Here is a 20,294-nt window from a genome sequence, read left to right as displayed (position 1 = left end):
CCACCACGCCCAGCTAATTTTTGTGTATTTTAGTAGAGACAAGATTTCACCGTGTTAGCCAGGATGGTCTCCATCTCCTGACCTCGTGATCCGCCTGCCTCGGCCTCCCAAAGTGCTGGGATTACAGGGGTGAGCCACTGCGCCCGGCCTTTTCCTTTTTTTTTTTTTTTTTTTGAGACAGAGTTTCGCTTTTGTTGCCCAGGTTGGAGTGCAATGGCACAATCTCGGCTCACCACAACCTCCACCTCCCGGGTTCAAGCGATACTCCTGCCTCAACCTTCCAACTGGCTGGGATTACAGGCATGCGCCACCACATCTGGCTAATTGTTTTTTGTATTTTTTTTTTTTTTTTTTAGTAGAGATGGGGTTGCTCCATGTTGGTCAGGCTGGTCTCGAACTCCCGACCTCAAGTGATCCGCCTGCCTCGGCCTCCCAAAGTGCTGGGATTACAGGCGTGAGCCACTGCGCCCAGCCCACAGTGTTTCTTATAGATGAGGTTTCCTGATTTTGTTTCCAACTGTTTCAGACACGTGACATTGACATCACATTTATGAAAATACTCTCTTAGGAAAAGTCTTGGCCAGGGACAGTGAATCACACCTGTAATCCCAGCACTTTGGGAGGCCGAGACAGGTGCACTGCTTGAGTCCAGGAGTTTGGTACCAGCCTGGGCAACATGGTGAAACTCCGTCTCTACAAAAACACAAAAATTAGCCAGGTGCTGTGGTGTGTGCCTATGGTCCCAGCTACTTGGGAGGATGAGGTGAGGCCAGGAGGCAAATGTTGCAGTAAACCAAGATCCGTGCCACTGCACTTCAGCCTGGTTGACAGAGTGAGACCCCATCTCAAAAATAAATAAATAAATATAATAATAAAATAAAAGTAATTATTAAAATATGTTTTTAAAAAGAGAAAACAAAGAAAAAAAATGTCTTTGTGAGTCTGCAATTGTGTAGCTGGTTTATACTTTTTTTTTGAGATGGAGCTTTGCTCTTGTTGCCCAGGCTGGAGTGCAATGGCGCGATCTCGGCTCACTGCAACCTCTGCCTCCCAGGTTCAAGCGATTCTCCTGCCTCAGCCTCCTGAGTAGCTGGGATTACAGGCATGCGCCACCACGCCCAGCTAATGTTTTGTATTTTTAGTAGAGATGGGGTTTCTCCGTGTTAGCCAGGCTGGTTTCGAACTACTTACCTCAGGTGATCCGCCCGCCTCGGCCTCCCAAAGTGCTGGGATTACAGGCGTGAGCCCCTGTGCCCGGCCGATACTTTTCTTTTAATTGCAAGTTAGTTTGACACTCTGTGGAGAGGCCCATCCCTCTGGTTGAGAGCCACTCACCTCAAATGCCTCTCTGGCATTTGGTGCTGATCTCCAATGTTATCAAATCTCCAATTTTTTCCAAAAATAGACCAGGAATCACTTCTTGTGAACTTTACAATTTCTTCATCATCGGATATTCCATTCCCAAAAATGTCCCTCTGAGAACTTGATCCACTGGTTCTAACATAAATGCAACAATCTGCAACAATCAATTACACAATTTCTTAGGGGAAATATGTTGGGATAAAGGAAATAAAATAGACCACATACGGATTTCTTTTCATATAGTAATTCAAACATGTACCCACAGTTTATAAGGAAGAATAGACATGCTATCAAAGTGAGACTCTGAGGACCTCATCTATTTGAGAATTTGGCAATAATAAAAAACAGATGAGCCAGGTGCAGTGGCTCATGCCTGCAATCCCAAAGCACTGCGGGGCCAAGGTAGGAGAATTGCTTGAGCCCAGGAGTTCAAGACAAGCCTGGGTAACATAGGAAAATAAGACCTCATCTCTAAACAACAACAAAAAATTTAAATTAGCCAGGCGTGGTGTTGTGTGCCTATAATCCCAGCTCCTTGGGAAGCCAAGGAGGGAGGATCACTTGAGCCCAGGAGGTCAAAGCTGCAGTAGGCCATGATCGCACCAAGGCACTGCAGCCTGTGTGACAGAATGAGACCCTCTCTCAAAAAAAGAATAGTGCTGGGTGCTGTGGCTCACGCTTGTAATCCCGGCACTTTGGGAGGCCAAGGCGGGTGGATCACCTGAGGTCAGGAGTTCGAAACCAGCCTGACCAACATGGTTAAACCCCATCGGTACTAAAAATACAAAAAATTAGCCAGGCATAGTGGCACGTGCCTGTAATCCCAGCTACTCGGGAGGCTGAGGCAGAAGAATCACTTATACCTGGGAGGTGGGGGTTGCAGTGAGCTGAGATCACACCATTGCACTCCAGCCTGGGCAATGGGCAGTAAGAGTGAAACTGTTGCAAAAAAAAAAAAAAAAAAAAAAAGAGAGATGAACACGGCAACCTGTTTACTTTTACTAAGAAATAGAAGAGTTCCAAACAGATGGAGACTGATGTTAAGTAAAATATTATCAGAAAAGCAAAGTATGAAGTTGGTGGGCAAAATGCATATGCACAAACACTCCTTGTATACGAGGAAATACAGAGGCTTTCCCCTGCGAAGGAGGACAGTGCAGGAAGGTGGAGGAAAAGTCAAACAGGGCAGCTGAGAGAGGACACACCTCCTCCTTCTCAGAGAAGGGTTTGTGTTTATTTTTTTTGTTTTGTTTTGTTTTTTGAGACAGAGTCTCACTCTGTCACCAAGGCTGGAGTGCAGTGGCACTGTGTTGGCTCACTGCAACCTCCGTCTCCTGAGTTCAAGCAATTCTCCTGCCTCAGCCTCCCGAGTAGCTGGGATTACAGGCACCCGCCACCATGCCCGACTAGTTTTTATATTTTTAGTAGAGACGAGGTTTCACTGTGTTGGCCTGGCTGGTCTTGAACTCCTGACCTTAGGTGATCCACTCGCCTAGGCCTTCCAAAGTGCTGGAATTACAGGCGTGAGCCACTGCGCCCGACCAAGGGTTTGTGTTTCTAACCCACACTGCCAAACAGAACCTTCTTATCCAGAACCCACTCCGGCCGAGGGCTGCTGCTCTCCTGGTGCTCACAGGCACAGGGCCCTTACAGCAGTCCTTCCTCCACTGTACCCGGCTGCCCTCAGGTGTGAGCACCGCCCACTCCTGGAGAATCACATGATGAGGAAGGATTGTGAAGGGCAACAAATGTTCCCCTGAGACAGGCCAACACTTTGACTTCCCAGATCACCGATGATGGCTGAGTGTGAGTTTTAACTGCAGCAAAATTACCATGTCAAACGTGGATTACTCATAGTGTAACTCTGATTTACTTTATCACAGTGTACTTTGATTTTCAAAGTACAGTTACTCTGTGCGGTGAACCACAAAGCTGCTTTTGTTGCCCCAACGTGACACAGAATACTCTGCTCATACTTACGAAATGTGGGCAGCCCAAGACTGGTGATCAAGAAAACCTAAATATCAATAATACACAAAACTTTGTTTTCATGGAGAAGCGTTTTGACTCCCATGTTCCATGGGTGTTGGGATCATGTCTATCTCTTTTCCAACACATTTCAATTTTTGAGCTCAAATAAAAAGAAAAACAAGGTTTCTTAGGCCGGGCACGGTGGCTCACACCTGTACAATCCCAGCACTTTGGGAGGCCGAGGCGGGCAGATCACGAGGTCAGGAGATCGAGACCATCCTGGCTAACACGGTGAAACCCCGTCTCTACTAAAAGTACAAAAAATTAGCCGGGCGTGGTGGCGGGCGCCTGTAGTCCCAGCTATTCAGGAGGCTGAGGCAGGAGAATGGCGTGAACCCGGGAGGCGGAGCTTGCAGTGAGCCGAAATCGTGCCACTGCACTCCAGCTTGGTCGACAGAGCAAGACTCCGTCTCAAAAAAGAAAAAAAAAAAAAAGAAAAACAAAGTCTCTTTGCTCTCCAGGACGCAGTGAGGGAATGATGCCATCCTTACCCAAGGAGGCCAGGTTCCTGCACGTCTCCAGCATCACATCTCTGTAGAGGCTCCTCTGAGCATGATCCAGCAACGCCCACTCTTCTGGGGTGAAGTTCACGGCCACTTCCTCAAAGACCACGGAGTCCTAAAACATTCCACACATCCCACTTCAGCAAAGGCACCGCCTCCCCCATGTGCGCAGGAAGAGGGGTAAGGCTGACAGCCTGGGGAACTGAGCCACACAGAGCTTATGTTCTTGTGAGAGGTGACAAACAGTATGAAAAAGTGCGGTACACTCAATGCCGTGAGTACCTTCCCAACAGGGAGCAAAGCGCAATGACGGCCTCTGCGGGAGACTTACAAAGAATTACTGAGAAACGGCAGGTCTGAGGGTGGGGAAACACTGAAAACTCTGAAAACGTCATTATGCTAAGGCTGGTGGCTCATGCTTGCAATCCCAGTCCTCTGAGAGGCTCAGGTGGGAGGACTGCTTAGGGCCAGGAGTTAGAGACCAGCCTGGGCTACATAGCAAGATCCCATCTCTACAAAAAAAACAAAATACAGGCCAGGCACGGTGGCTCATGCCTGTAATCCCAGCACTTTGGGAGGCCGAGGCGGGCGGATCACGAGGTCAGGAGATCGAGACCATCCTGGCTAACAGGGTGAAACCCCGTCTCTACTAAAAATACAAAAAAATAGCCGGGCGTGGTGGTGGGCGCCTGTAGCCCCAGCTACGCAGGAGGCTGGGGCAGGAGAATGGCGTGAACCCTGGGGTGTGGAACCTGCAGTGAGCCGAGATCGCGCCACTGCACTCTAGCCTGGGTGAAAGAGCGAGACTCCTTCTCAAAAAAAATAAATAAATAAAATACAATAAATTAACCAGCCATGGTGGCACACACCTGTAGTCCCAGCTACTTAGGAGGGTGAGGAGGGACGATCGCTTGAGCCCAGGGGTTCAAGGCTGCAGTGAACTATGACTGGGCAACAGAGTGAGACCCACTCTCAAAAAAATAAAATAAATCCATCATTCAGGTGACATGGAAATTGACATGACTTACTGAAATTTTATTATTTCTTATTCAGATATAATATCAGCACTTTGGGAGGCCAAGGTGGGAAGATCGCTTGAGGCCAGGAGTTCAAGACCAGCCTGGGTGACAGAGCAAAGACCCTGTCTCTTAAAAAAAAAAAAAATTAAATTAATTTTAAAAATACAACTATGAAGAAAAGCAAGGAGATTATTTCCTTATAATTTAGGATATTGGCCAGGTGTGGTGGCTCACGCCTGTAGTTCCAACACTTTGGGAGGCCGAGACAGGCAGATCACTTGAGCTCAGGAGTTCAAGATCAGCCTGGACAGCACAGTGAAACCCTGTCTCTATCAAAAAAAAAAAAAAAAAAAAAAAAAAGGCTTAATGAATTTAGGATAGGCCGGGCACGGTGGCTCACACCTATAATCCTAGCACTCTGGGAGGCTGAGGCGGGTGGATCACAAGGTCAAGAGATCGAGACCATCCTGGCCAACGTGGTGAAACCCCCTCTACTAAAATTACAAAAATTAGCTGGGCGTGGTGGCAGGCACCTGTAGTCTCAGCTACTCAGGAAGCTGAGGCAGGAGAATCGCTTGAACCCAGGAGGCAGAGGTTGCAGTGAGCCGAGATGGCGCCATTGCACTCCAGCCTGGCAAAAGAGTGAGACTCCATCTCAAAAGAGAAAAAAAAAAGAATGTAGGATACTGGCCTGATCTGAAGGGAGAAGCCTACCATTACCTCTCATTTCAAATTGGATGCCAAGGCTTCTCTCAAGGCATGGCCTGGCTGTCGTTACACACTGCTCACTTTAGGATGTTTCCGTTGACTCTGTAATTGTCTTACAAAAGTTCTACATGTGTTCTATTTTACAATAAAATGCTATCAGCAGCTGGGCTTGGTGGCTCAGGCCTATACTCCCAGCACTTTGGGAGACTGAGGTGGGAGGACTGTTTGAGCCCAGAAGCTTGGGACCAGCCTGGGCAATATGGTGAAACCCTGTCTCTACAAAAAATACAAAAATTAGCCAGGCATGGTGGTGCACACCTGGAGTCCCAGCTACTCCGGAGGCTGAGGTGGGAGGATCATTTGAGCCCAGGAGGTTGAGGCTGCAGTGAGCCAAGATGTCGCCACTGCACTCCAGCGTGGGTGACAGAGAAACACCCTACCTCAAAAAAAAAAAAAAAAGCCCAGGCTAGGTGGCTCACACCTATAATCTCAGCACTTTGGGAGGCCAAGGCGGCAGAATCACTTGAGGTCAGGAATTCATGAGCAGCCTGGCCAACATGGTGAAACCCCACCTCTACTAAAAATACAAAAATTAGCCAGGCGTGGTGGTGCACACCTGTAATCCCAGCTACTTGGGAGGCTGAGGCAGGAAAATCACTTAAACCCCCGAGGCAGAGGTTGCAGTGTGCCGAGATCAAGCCACTGCACTCTAGTCTGGGTGACAGAGTGAGACTCTCAAAAAAAAAATAAAAATAAGTAAGAACACAGCCAAATCACCACTTTCAGCCCGTGTTAAAGGACAAAGCGGTGAGTGGTGGATTCTAGAAGATCTAGAAGTTTTTCTATCCCACAAAGGGTCCCATGCAGAAAACAGGTATCAGTTAATGATTAGGGTCCATGCGGAAAACAGGTATCAATTAATGATTATCCTCATGATAAATTCTTCGTCAAGCCCCTAATCGGAATTGCCGCTTCTCTGTACTGTGGGTCTCAGTACTGTGGGTCGTATTTTACAGAATGCGCATCCATCTGCTGCTCAGATACTAACAGGAGACGGAGCAGGGTCACACATTGTCACAAACTCTGCACCCTGCCTAAGTCAGTGCTAGTTTCATGAATGTTTTCAATCCACACCTTCGCCTACCTCACAATAAGGCATGGGGCTGTGTGTGCGCCTTTCCCCTCATCCTAATGGAACATGCAACGTTTTCCGAGTTTGAGAGTTTTTCCACAGCAGCCTTCTTGGGCTAAGCCATGGTATAACACCAGGCAGTGGTAGAAGGCAAAGAACACATCCGAGACACTGACTGCCCTCGCTAAGGACAAGAAAAAAAGGCAAAAAGCATTTATTCTTTTTTTTTTTTTTTTTCTGAGACAGGGTCTAGCTCTGTTACCCAGACTGGAGAGCAGTGACATGATCTCAGCTCACTGCAACCTCCCCCTCCCGGGTTCAAGCGATTCTCCTGCCTCAGCCTCCCAAGTAGGTGGGATTACAGGCACTTGCCACCACGCCTGGCTAATTTTGGTATTTTTAGTAGAGACGGGGTTTCACCATGTCAATCAGGGTGGTCTTGAATTCCTGACCTTGTGATCCGCCCACCTCGGCCTCCTAAAGTGCTAGGATTACAGGTGTGAGCCACCACGCCCAGCCTTTTTTTTTTTTTTTTTTTTTTTCCAGACAGGGTCTAGCTCTGTTACCCAGGCTGGAGTGCAGTGGTACAGCCTCAAACTCGTGGGCTCAAGCAATTCTTCCCCCTCAGCCTCTCAATTGGCTGGGACCACAGGGGACCACAGGTGCGCATCCCCAAGGCCAGCCTCATTATTTTACATTTACTAAAACCTGGGGCTGAAATAGGAACAATACCAGTGCTGAGGTGGACACAGACCAGGCTGTTCACAGCTGTCAGGTGACAATGTTGAACTGACTTCAGCTCTGTGCTCCTGGAAACCAGCAAAGGTGAAACCCCATCCTGCTGTGCTCTGGAACTGGGCACAGCCAGGACCCTCCCTTCCCATACGACTTAGACAAGATTCACGCAGATGACAAGGTCAGATTCAGACCCTCTGAAGTCCCATTCTTTGTCAACAGAAATGATTCACCAGGTTAGGTGCAGCGGCTCACGCCTGTAATCCCACCACTTTGGGAGGCTGAGGCAGGCAGATCACGAGGTCAGGAGTTCAAGACCAGCCTGGCCAACACAGTGAACCCTGTCTTTAATAAAAATACAAAAATTGGCCAGGCGCGGTGGCTCACGCCTGTAATCCCAGCACTTTGGGAGGCCGAGGCAGGCGGATCACCTGAGGTCTGGAGTTTAAGACCAGCCTGACCAACATGGAGAAACCTCGTCTCTACTAAAAATACAAAAATTAGCCAGGCATGGTGGCCCAAGCCTGTAATCCCAGCTATTGGGGAGGCTGAGGCAGGACAATCTCTTGAGCCCAGGAGGCGGAGGTTGCAGTGAGCTGAGATCACGCCACTGCACTCCAGCATGGGTGATGGGGCTAGACTCCGTCTCAAAAACAAAACAAAACAAAAAACTGCTTCAAGGCCAGGTGCAATAGCTCATGCCTGTAATCCCATCACATTAGCAGGCCAAGGGGAAAGGATGACTTGAGCCCAAGAGTTCAAGACCAGCCTGGACAACATATTTTTCTCTACAAGGAAAAAAAAAGGCCGGGTGCGGTGGCTCACTCCTGTAATCCCAGCACTTTGGGAGACCGAGGTGGGCAGATCACGAGGTCAGGAGATCGAGACCATCCTGGCTAACATGGTGAAACTCCATCCCTACTAAAAATACAAAAAATTAGCCGGGCGTGGTGGTGGACGCCTGTAATCCCAGCTACTTGGGAGGCTGAGGCAGGAGAATGGCATGAACCTGGGAGGCGGAGCTTGCAGTGAGCAACAGAGCGAGATTCTGCCTCAAAAAAAAAAAAAAAAAAAAAGGAAAAAGAAAAAATTCACAAGGTCTCACTAGATTGCCCAGGTTGGTCTCAAACTTCGGGTCTCAAGCTTCCCAAAGTGCTGGGATGACAGGTGTGAGACACCACACCTGGCCGTTACAAAATTTTTTTTAAGAATCAGCTGGGGCTGGGCGCGGTGGCTCAGGCCTGTAATCCCAGCACTTTGGGAGGCCGAGGTGGGCGGATCACCAGGTCAGGAGATCGAGACCATCCTGGCTAACACGGTGAAACCTCGTCTCTACTAAAAAATACAAAAAATTAGCCGGGCATGGTGGCGGGTGCCTGTAGTCCCAGCTACTCGGGAGGCTGAGGCAGGAGAATGGTGTGAACTCAGGAGGTGGAGATTGCAGTGAGCCGAGATTGGGCCACTGCCCTCCAGCCTGGGCGACAGAGAAAGACTCTGTCTCAGAAAAAGAATCAGCTGGGTGCAGTGAGGCATGCATGTAGTCCCAGCTACTCAGGAGGCTGAGGCAGGAGGCCTGCTTCAGTCTAGAAGTGAGACCTGACTAAAAGAAAGAAAGAAAAGAAAAACTTTTTTTAGCAAACTTTTTTTTTTTTTTTTTTTTTTTGAGATAGAGTCTCATTCTGTTGTCCAGGCTGGAGTGCAGTGGTGTGTTCATGGCTCACTGCAACCTCTGCCTCCCGGGTTCAAGCAATTCTCCCTGCCTCAGCCTCCCGAGTAGCTGAGGTTACAGGCACACACTACCATGCCCGGCTAATTTTTGTATTTTTTAGTAGCGATGGGATTTCACCATGTTGGCCAGGCTGGTCTTGAACTCCTGACCTCAGGTGATCCACCCGCCTCGGCCTCCCAAAGTGCTGGGATTACAGGAGTGAGCCACCGCGCCCGGCCCAAGATTTTATTTTTATTTCACAGGCTCCAGGACAGGGCACCACCTCCTCCTAGGCAGACCTTCCCAAACTGACCACCAAGCCCCTGACGGCCCCTGCCCTCTCCTCCAACTCTCCCCGATCCTCCGACTGCCTCTACTGTCCCCCAACACATCCCTCGAGCCCGACTCCCTTTACTGTTCCTCCAAACTGCCCTCAAGCCCCTGACCGCCTCTACTGCCCCCTTAAAGTGCTCCTGAGCCCCTGACTTCTTCTGCTGTCCCCTCGAGCTACCCCCAAACTCCCGACTGCAGCTACTGTCCCCCTAAACTGTCTTCGAGCCCCGATCACCTGTCCCCCAAAACTGCCCCTTCGAACCCATGACCGCCTCTACTGCCCCCACAAACTGTCCCCGAGTTCCTGACCGCTATTGGCCCCCTACTGACCTTGAGCCTGACTCCCTTCTACTGAACCCCCAAACTGCCGCCGAGCCCCTGACCATGTCTGTTCCCGCACACTGCCCCTCCCCTCCTCCACTGTCCCAAAACCGCCCTTGAGTCCCTGACCGCCTCTGTCCCCGCAAACTGCCCTCGTGCCCCTTAAACCTCTACTGTCCACTTAAATTGCCCCAAACTCCTGACCTCTACTGTCCCCAGAAACTACCCCTCGAGCCCCTGACCGCCACTGCAGTCTCCCCAGACTGCCCCCAGCCCTACCGCTCGGCCGCTGTGACCGCGTCCCCGGGGCCCAGGCGCTCGTCCTGCGCCGCCCCGCGAGTCCCTCAGCTTCCTCCGGCTGCGAACTCGGGGGGGACGCCGGTTCCTGCCGCCCCACCACGCCCTGGGCCCGGGCTCGGCTTCCGCCCCGCACTCACCATGCCCCGCCCGCTCCTGGGCTCTCCAGGGTTAGCGCCCCGCGGTCCAGCGGCCGGCGCAGGTGAACACGACAGGACACCTGAGCCGCTCGGGGTAGGCGGGGAAGCGCGCACGGCAGAGAGGAACGCGGCTTACCGTCCTCGCCGTCTGATTGGACAGATCTTGGGAAGTCGCGACTCTGATTGGACAGTACTGTCGACTCCGCACCCCTGATTGGAGAGTTCCCCAGTCCGTCCCCCTAGCGCCCTTGATTGGACGGGGCTCCACTTCGGCTTAATGTCTCTGATTGGACAGTTCCCTGGGCCCCGCCCCTACCTGTCCTGATTGAATAATTCTCTCCTGAGTGACGGGCTCGTCGAGAACACGCGTGGCTGACCCTCCAGCCCGGGACACGCCGATCTGGGAGAACTCGCCCCAGTCCGGGGAGGGTGCGGCGTCCTCCTTCCTGACTGCGCGGGAACTCCAGACTCAGTTTCCCCTCGGAAAGGCCCCTTGTTCGGGGAGAAGAGGAAGGGCTAGGAGTCCCATGGGGCGGAGTCCTGGTGGGGACGGGACCCGCGTGCGTGACGTCACCGTGCTGTCCTGCGTGGGCGCGGACGCCTGGGGTCCAGAGACCTGGAGATCCCGAGGCCAGGCGACGAGGGCACAGGAGGCCGGACCCCACCAGGCGCTCCCTGTGTTTATTTAAAACTCTCGGCCGGGCGTGGTGGTTCACGCCGGTAATCCCAGCACCGTGAGAGGCGGAGACCGGCGGATCACCAGAGGTCAGGAGTTCAAGACCAGCCTGACCAGCATGGCGAAAACCACTTCTGTCCTAAAAATACAAAAATTAGCCAGGCACAGTGGCGGGCGCCTGTAATCCCAGCTACTCGGGAGGCTGAGGCAGGAGAATCGCTTGAACCTGGGAGGCGGAGATTGCAGTGAGCCAAGATCAGGACACTCCACTCCAGCCTGGTCAACAGAGCGAGACTGGTCTCCAAAAAAAAAAAAAGAAAAAACTTCCAAGTGTACACTTGGCCGTGGGGGTAGGGGGAAATACCTTTTCGGTCTGAGTTTGAATGTGTTCCTAAATAATTTTTAGAAACCCTGTCTCTACTAAAAATAAGAAAATTAGCCAGGTGTGATGGCACATGTCTATAATCCCAGCTACTCGGGAGGCTGAGGCAGGAGAATTGCTTGAACCCAGGAGGCGGAGGTTACGGTGAGACAAGATCACGACATACAGCCTGGGCAACAAGAGCGAAACTGAGTCTCAAAAAAAAAAAAAAAAGTCAGCCCTCCCAGAAATAGAACCACGGAAGGTCATGAAGAGAGAGTTCTCACATTTATATGTTTAATAATGAAAAAGACTCTACAAAAACCACAAAACCACAGGCTTAAACAAAAAATACTTTTACAGGGACACTCAGACTGGTGTGACCCTTGTTACTGATCTTTGTATACAAGGATAATTATTTCTGAAAAATGATGTAATCCCCACTTTAAAAAATTTTTTTTCCTTTATAAACCTTTGTCCCAGTCTGGCCAACATGGCAAAACCCCATATATACAAAAAATACAAAAATTAGCTGGGAATAAAGGAGAGTGCGCCTATGGTCCCAATGACTTGGTAGGCGAAGCAGGAGGATCGCTTGAGCCCGTGGGGATTGAGGCTGCAGTGAGCTGTGATCTCACCACTGTACTCCAGCCTGGGCAACAGTGACCCCCGTCTCAAAAAAACGAAAAACCAAAAACAACCTTTGTCTTCCTTTACCTCCCTGAATAAGCACATAGTTTGCTATGCCGCGCATATTCCCATTGCAGTGAACTGTTACCACCATTTTTAGCCTGTTATTTAGGTCGACACAGTAAAAACACGACTCATGACAATTGTGTTCGTATGTAAAATGGCAAGCGATATAGAGTTTATACTTCTACTCTGTCTCAAGCTGGACGGTCTTTTCGGAGATGAGCAGTCGTGTTCCAGGCTTTAGGACTTGTGGCTCAACTGAATAAAAGTATTCAGAATTTTCACGTTCAGTTCAAATTTATTTAAACTTCTATGGGCCGGGCGCGGTGGCTCACGCTTGTAATCCCAGCACTCTGGGAGGCCGAGGCGGGCGGATCACGAGGTCAGGAAATCGAGACCACGGTGAAACCCCATCTCTACTAAAAATACAAAAAAAAAAATTAGCCGGGCGTGGTGGCGGGCGCCTGTAGTCCCAGCTACTCGGAGAGGCTGAGGCAGGAAAATGGCATGAACCCGGGAGGCGGAGCTTGCAGTGAGCCGAGATTGCGCCACTGCACTCCAGCCTAGGCGACAGAGCGAGACTCCGTCTCAAAACAAAAACAAAAAAATGCCATTTGAACGACACGTTTTGCTTCCCCGTTTTATTATTTTTAAAAAGTACCATGGTGTACACATTGCATTACAATTGTTTTCGTGGCTCAATGAAAAAAATCCTCCAACTCTCTTCATCTTAACAGGTGACTTCCTTACTCCTTACAGATGTGTGTAAGATGATATAAATTGATGTAACAAGGTCTCTCTAAATAGACAGCGGACTTGTTTCCAATCTTTTGCTACTCAAAGCTTGTCTTATGTTGCGCCACCATGCCTGGCTGATTTTTGTATTTTTTGGTAGAGATGGGGTTTCACCATGTTGGCCAAGTTGGTCTCGAACTCCTGACCTCAAGTGATCTGCTTGCCTCAGCCTTCATCAATGGATATTAATGAAACTTAGGCTACTCACATTGTGTCAAAGATAAGAGGCAAGGAAACCACAAGGAAATTGGAAGTGATAGGAAAACAATGGAATAACTGTCAGAGAGGAAGTAGTGGGAACAAAAGACAGGAAAGAAAAACATGCCTATTATCGGAGTCCCTGAAGAAGTAAACAGTAGCGCAGCTTTCCACCTTAAATCATTAAGAAACACATAAATAGGCCGGGCGCGGTGGCTCACGCCTGTAATCCCAGCACTTTGGGATGCCAAGGTGGGCAGATCACCTAAGGTCCAAAGTCCGAGACCACCCTGACAAACATGGAGAAACCCCGTCTACTAAAAACACAAAAATGAGCTGGAAGTGGTGGCAAATGCCTGGAATCCCAGCTACTCGGGAGGCTGAGGCAGGAAAATGGCGTGAACCCAGGAGGCGGAGCTTGCAGTGAGCCGAGATCGCGCCACTGTACTCCAGCCTGGGCAACAGAGCAAAACTCTGTCTCAAAAAAAAAAAAAAAAAAAAAGATTTCAAAGTCAATTGAGTGGCGGGGAGCAGTGGTTCACGCCTGTAATCCCAGCACTTTGGGAGGCCGAGGCGGGCGGATCACCAGGCCAGGAGTTCAAGAGCAGCCTGGCCAAGATGCTGAAACACCATCTCTACTAAAAATACAAAAATTAGCCGGGCGTGGTGGCAGGCACCTGTAGTCCCAGCTACTCGGAAGGGTGAGGCATGAGAATCACCTGAACCCGGGAGGTGGAGGTTGCAGTGAGCCGAGATCGCACCACTGCACTGCAGCCTGGGCGACAGCTCAAGACTCCATCTCAAAAAAAAAAAAAAAAAAGTAAATTGAGGACACTGTAACACTCTGCTCTTAAATACCTCCCAAATGCTATTTTAGAGAAAAATCTGTATTTTTATCTAAAAGTCTACACTTCATATTCACACTTAATATACTTAACAATCATTCTTTTATACCTAGCCCATAATCATATTTCCTTCAGTTATACCCAAAATGTTCTTTATAGCTGGTCCTCCGAAGATCCAACCCCAAACCAGGTATTGCACCTTCTTTTATTTTATAGTATTATATGGTCATGTTGAATTTTTCTTTTGAGGTGTATTCTATGAATTTTTGTGTAAGTATAGTGTTAAGGGGTGAATTGCGTCCCCACAAATCCATCAGGTGAAGGCCTAACCCACAGTACCTCAGAAGGTATTTGGAGATAGGCCTTTAAAAAGGTAATTTGATTAAAATGAGATTAAGGTGGGCTCAAATCCAAAATGACTGGCGTGCTATTCATTGTAGGGTGTTGGCCAGCACCCTAGACCTCCTCATCCACTGGATGCCAATAGCCCCAACCCCATCCCCGGTTGTGACAACCAAGTCTGCAGACATCGTCCAGTGTCCCCTGGGCGTAAAACTTCTCCTCCCCTCTTTGATAATCACTGCTTTAGACTAATTTGGTCTTAAAGAGTCTTTTCTCCGAAGTCCATCATTTTATCCGCCATAACCCTGCTGTCTTCACTTAAGGGGTCCAAGACGTTTACAGGAGGGTGATAATGGTGATGATGAGCTGCCAATAATAATCCACACACAGCACTCATTATCTGACAAATGCAGGTAATGCTCCGTACTTTCATTTTACAGATGTGGAAACGGAGGCACTGAGGGGCTTGGCAACTTGCCTAATATCACCCGCGAGCTGATTAAGGCTTGGGGCCAGGACTGGGACCCCAGGATGAAGCCCAGCTGAGCAGAAAACCTCTGTGCACAGCATGCAGCGATCAAGATAATAAAAATCAACTCCGAATGAGAAAGTATCTGCCTACACATTCATCAGACTAGGAGGGCAGACCCAGATAATATCAGTTGGAAAATTAACAGAAAACAGTATTTTTGCCAAGGACACCCTTTTCTGAGCCATCAGTGTCTTCTAGCTCGCTAAATGCCTTGCCTATTACAATCATGCACAGTGATTGACATTTTATCAGTAAGAATAAACTTCCCTTCTCTGGCCGGAGGGTCTGACTTCCTTGGACACAGAGAATTCGTCTCCACTTCCAACCCAGGTGCAGGGCTCTGCTAAGGGGTTTCCGGACATAACAGTCTACAGCGGTCTTATCTTGTGGTTCCCAAGGAAACAGGACCCGGCTGCACTTCGCAGCCCAGACCCGAGGATGACCCCTTTACAAGCTTGCTCTTTGCCAAATGGAAACCACGCAGTATTTACATTTCACCTAAACCCCACCCTTCTCTCCAAATCCGATGGGTTCTCAGGCCTAAGGTCCTCAGGCCTAGGGGGTCAAAACGCCCCGCGTCCCCAACCAAGACCCCTGAAGCCCAGCGGGGTTCCACTGGCCTCCGGAGCCTCCTCCCTGGGGCGCGGTGCCAGGAATTCGCCATTAAACGAGCCCGCCCCCTGCACTTTGAACTCCGCCCCCATCCTTTGACCCAAACCCCCCTATGCCCCGGCACCGGAGTCCCCTCGCTTGGCCTCTGCCACCAAGATACGGGCCAGGTCTAGCAGTAGACGGAGAAGAAACCGCTCCCACGGGAGGCGCTGCGGCCACTAAGGGAGACAGCCGCCACGGGTTACAGACGGATGCTTCCGTTTCCGGTTCCGGGGCGGCTGGGAGAGGGAAAGTGGGCTAGTAATGAGCTTGGGATTGGTGGAGCCTCAAAGGTAGGAGGGACGACCTGCGTCCTCCAGTCGCTGAGCAGGAAAAGCTAGTTCCCGCCCTCTGGGAGGTGATTGGCATTTTTGGCAGATCCGCCCCTCGAGAGCAAGTCTCAGGTCAAAATCGCGCTGTGGGCGTGGCTTGTACTGGATCCGCCCCAGGGCGTGGCTAAAACCAGACCAAGGTCCCGGGACGAGGCTGGGGGCGTGGTTTTTCGCGCAATCCTCCAACGCCCAATTACGCTCATAAACAATAAACGCTAAAATAAGTAATAAATGCTCATTTCCTCCAGCCAACACATTCCTCGTGCTAATATACTCCTGCACAAAGATATTCCCATTGTTGGGATTTTTCTTCCTTGAATGTCTCTCATTTCTTCCAGAAATAAGGTCATTTTTACGTATTTACATGTGGCTTTTCTTATTAATGAGTGCGTTGTGATGTTCCCTTCTGGCCACTAGATGGCCACGTAGCTCACATTTTCAAATTCGCGGATATTTTGTTGTGTTGCTTTAGACATAGGTGTCCAAACTTTTGGCTTCACTGGGCCACACTGGAAGAATTGTCTTGGGCCACACATAAAATACAGGAACACTAACTACAGCTGATGAGCTAAAACTAAACAAAAATCGCAAAATGATCTCATAATGGTTTTTTTCTTTTTTTCTTTTTTGAGACGGAATCTCCTTCTGTCTCCCAGGCTGCCGTGCAATGTCGCAATCTCGGCTCACTGCAAGCTCTGCCTCCCGGGTTCACGCCATTCTCCTGACTCAGCCTCCCGATTAGCTGGGATTGCAGGCGCCCGCCACCACGCCCAGCTAATTTTTTGTATTTTTAGTAGAGATGGGGTTTCACCGTGTTAGCCAGGATGGTCTCGATCTCCTGACCTCGTGATCCGCCTGCCTCGGCCTCCCAAAGTGCTGGGATTACAGGCGTGAGCCACCACTCCCGGCCTATAATCTCATAATGTTTTAAGAAAGTTTACGAATTTGTGTTGGGCTGCATTCAAAGCCATCCTGGGCTTCATCTGGCCTGCAGGCCCTGAGTTGGAGAAGTTGGCTTTAGAGTTTAAACACAGGAAAAATGCAGCAGTCTTTGCCTTCCATTGTGAGGCAGGATAAGTAAGATTAGGAGGCTATCCTGACTTATCCCCTTGTGTGACGCCCAGCGGGCTCCGCATCCCTTGCATTCCCATGCCTGAGCACTTATCTCTTTCTCAAAGTAAGCAGTCCTGAAGGATACCAGCAGACCACCAGATGGGTTACAAGTTCCTCATATCCGGTACAGCCCGCGAAAGAGAACAAAGTTCCCTTATTCCTGATGCAGCTTCCCCAATCTCCAGCCAATCAACACCAAAAAGCCCAAGAAGCTATTAGCTACGAATTCCTGCCTTAAAGCTGGGTGCAGTGGCTCACACCTGTAATCCCAGCACTTTGGGAGGCCGAGGCAAGTGGATCATCTAAGGTCGGGAGTTCGAGACCAGCCTGACCAACATGGTGAAACCCTGTCTCTACTAAAAATACAAAAATTAGCTGGGCGTGGTGGCACATACCTGTAATCCCAGCTACTTGGGAGGCTGAGGCAGGAGAATCACCAGAACCTGGGAGGTGGAGGTTGTGGTAAGCCGAGATTGTGCCATTGCACTCCAGCCCGGGCAACAAGAGCGAAACTCCATCTCAAAAAAAAAAAAAAAAAAAAAAAAAAATTCCTGCTTTAAAAGGGGCCAGGGACTTCTTCCAGGCCCCACATGTGCAGCTAGAGTCAGGTTTTAGCTAATAGTAACCTTTTCCTCATTGTATTTTATTTTTTTGAGATTGAATCCTGTAGGGACCAGCCCCACAGGGTAGGCGGGTCTCTCCTCGTGTGTGGCAATGAGAGAGTGTAGAAATAAAGAGATAAAAGAAAAGACAGCTGGGCCCGGGGGACCACTACCACCAATGCGCGGAGACCAGTAGTGGCCCTGAATGTCTGGCTGTGCTGTTATTTATTGGATACAAAGCAAAAGGGGCAGGGTAAAGAGTGTGAGTCTTCTCCAATGATAGGTAAGGTGACATGGGTCACGTGTCCACTGGACAGGGGGCCCTTCCCTGCCTGACAGCCGAGGCAGAGAGAGAGAGAGAAGACAAAGAGAAAGACAGCTTACGCCATTATTTCTGCATATCAGAGACTTTTAGTACTTTCACTAATTTACTACTGCTATCTAGAAAGCAGAGGCAGGTGTACAGGATGGAACATGAATGTGGACTAAGAGCGTGACCACTGAAGCACAGCATCACAGGGAGACAGTTAGGCCTCCGGATAACTGCAGGCGGGCCTGACTGGTGTCAGGCCCTCCACAAGAGGTGGAGGAGCAGAGTCTTCGCTAAACTCCCCCGGGGAAAAGGAGACTCTCTTTCCCGGTCTGCTAAGTAGCGGGTGTTGCTCCTTGACACTTTTCGCTACCGCTAGACCACGGTCCGCCTGGCAACGGGCGTCTTTCCAGATGCTGGCGTCACCGCTAGACCAAGGAGCCCTCTGGTGGCCCTGTCCGGGCATAACAGAAGGCTCACACTCTTGTCTTCTGGTCACACCTCACTATGTCCCCTCAGCTCCTATCTCTGTATGGCCTGGATTTTCCTAGGTTATGATTATAGAGCGAGGATTATTATAATATTGGGATAAAGAGTAATTACTACCAACTAATGATTAATGATATTCATAGATAATCACATCTAAGATCTATATCTGGTATAACTATTTTTTTTTTTTTTTTTGAGACGGAGTCTCGCTCTGTCACCCACGATGGAGTGCAGTGGTGCGATCTCGGCTCACTGCAAGCTCCGCCTCCCTGGTTCACGCCATTCTCCTGCCTCAGCCTCCCGAGTAGCTGGGACTACAGGCGCCCACCACCACGCCCGGCTAATTTTTACTATTTTTAGTAGAGATGGGGTTTCACCATGTTAGCCAGGATGGTCTCGATCTCCTGACCTCGTGATCCGCCCGCCTCAGCCTCCCAAAGTGCTGGGATTACAGGCGTGAGCCACTGCGCCCGGCCAACTATTCTTATTTTATATTTTATTATACTGGAACAGCTCGTGTCCTTGGTCTCTTGCCTCGGCGCCTGGGTGGCTTGCCACCCACATAATCCCACTCTGTTGCCCACGCTAGAGTGCAGTGGAACAATCATGACGCACTGCATCCTCCATCTCCTGGGTCCAAGCGATCCTCCTGCCTCAAACTCCCAAGTAGCTAGGACTACCAGCACCTGCCAACACACCTGCCTAATGTTTGTATTTTTAGTAGAGATGGGGTTTCACCATGTTGGCCAGGCTGGTCTCAAACACCTGACCTCAGGTGATCTGCCCGCCTCAGCCTCCCAAAGTGTCAGGATTACAGGTGTGAGCCACCACCCCCGGCCAACCTTTTCCTCATTTTAATAGTTAAAAAAAAAAAAAAAAACAACACGAGGCTGAGGCAGGAGAATTGCTTGAGCCTGGGAGGCAGAAGTTGCAGTGAGCCGAGATCATGCCACTGCATTCCAGCCTGGGCAACAGAGCAAGACTCCGTCTTGAAAAAAAACAAAAACAAAACCCACCCCAGGTGGAGATTTTGTATGCTACTGATACGTGCAATGTGTGTTAGAGCATGCAGATGCTGAGTCCAATCGCAGGTCCACCTTTGCACACCTGACCTCACCGGTATTTTCTGACTATGTATGTACAGCCCCCAAAAAGGAATGTATCTTAAGGCACTAGCTGCCGCCTCTCCCTGTGAACAGTCTGCTCTGCCTCTCAGAGAGTACTTTCATTTTGCAATAAATTTCTTTGCTTACTCACACTTTGGACTTGCTCTCAAATTATTTGTGCAGTGAAGCCAAGAGCCTGCCCAGCCCACCAGCAACAGTTGTAGCTGCCCAACAGGTTCTTCCTGCTCACTGCACAAACAAAATCGATTCACAAAGACCATGGCATTGCAGTAAAGAGAGTTTAGTTGGCCTGAGGCTGGCTATGCCATGCAGGAAACGGAGTCATTACTCAAACCAAGCTTCCTGAAGGCTCTGTCGCCCAAGATGGAGTGCAGTGATGTGATCTCAGCTCACAGCAACCTCCGCCTCCCAAGTTCAAGTGATTCTCCTGCCTCAGCCTCCTGAGTAGCTGGGATTAGAGGCACCCGCCACCACGCCAGGCTAATTTTTGTACTTTTAGTAGAGATGGGTTTTTGCCACGTTGGCCAGGCTGGTCTTGAACTCCTGACTTCAAGAGATCCACCAGCCTTGGCCTCCCAAAGTGCTGGGATTACAGGCTTGAGCCACTGCACCCAGTCAGGGGTTTTTCAAAGATAGTTTGGTGGTCAGGAGGCTAGGGTCTAGGTGCTGCTGGCTAGTTGGGGATGGGATCATAGGGATGTGGAACACCGCCCTCATGCCCTGAGTCCACTTCTGGGTGGAGGCCACAGGATGGGCCAGGGGTGTCCATCTGGTTGTCAGAAATGCAAAAGCCTGGCCAGGCGCAGTGGCTCACATCTGTAATCCCAGCACTTTGGGAGGCCGAGGCCGGAGGATCACTTGACGCCAGGAGTTCGAGGCCAGCCTGGCCAACATGGTGAAACCCCATCTCCACTAAAAAAAAAAAAAAAAAAAAAAAAA

The 20,294-nt window shown here is 49.9% G+C and overlaps 1 protein-coding gene across 3 annotated transcripts in view; it reads right to left on the bottom strand.

Annotated features, from left to right (window-relative positions):
* Positions 1-10,417, bottom strand: part of LOC100585796 (zinc finger protein 77) — a 30,339-nt gene extending 19,922 nt beyond the window's left edge. For 2 of the 3 annotated variants that reach the window (XM_030796825.1, XM_030796824.1), the window contains exons 1-3: positions 10,290-10,372; positions 3,885-4,011; positions 1,336-1,516 (exon numbers count right to left, since the gene is read on the bottom strand). In XM_030796825.1, coding sequence (XP_030652685.1) covers positions 1,336-1,516; positions 3,885-4,011; positions 10,290-10,292 — 311 coding nt within the window. In that variant the 5' untranslated portion in view covers positions 10,293-10,372. Of the gene's footprint in view, positions 1-1,335; positions 1,517-3,884; positions 4,012-10,289 lie in introns of all 3 variants that reach the window. The other variant, XM_003277016.4, reaches the window with a different exon arrangement.
* Between the last annotated feature and the right edge of the window lie 9,877 nt (positions 10,418-20,294).

The sequence above is a fragment of the Nomascus leucogenys genome, chromosome 17 (assembly GCF_006542625.1).
Source record: "Nomascus leucogenys isolate Asia chromosome 17, Asia_NLE_v1, whole genome shotgun sequence".
Taxonomy (NCBI): domain Eukaryota; kingdom Metazoa; phylum Chordata; class Mammalia; order Primates; family Hylobatidae; genus Nomascus; species Nomascus leucogenys.
Note: the sequence above shows the minus strand (reverse complement) of the source record. Positions and strands in the feature narration are given on the sequence as shown.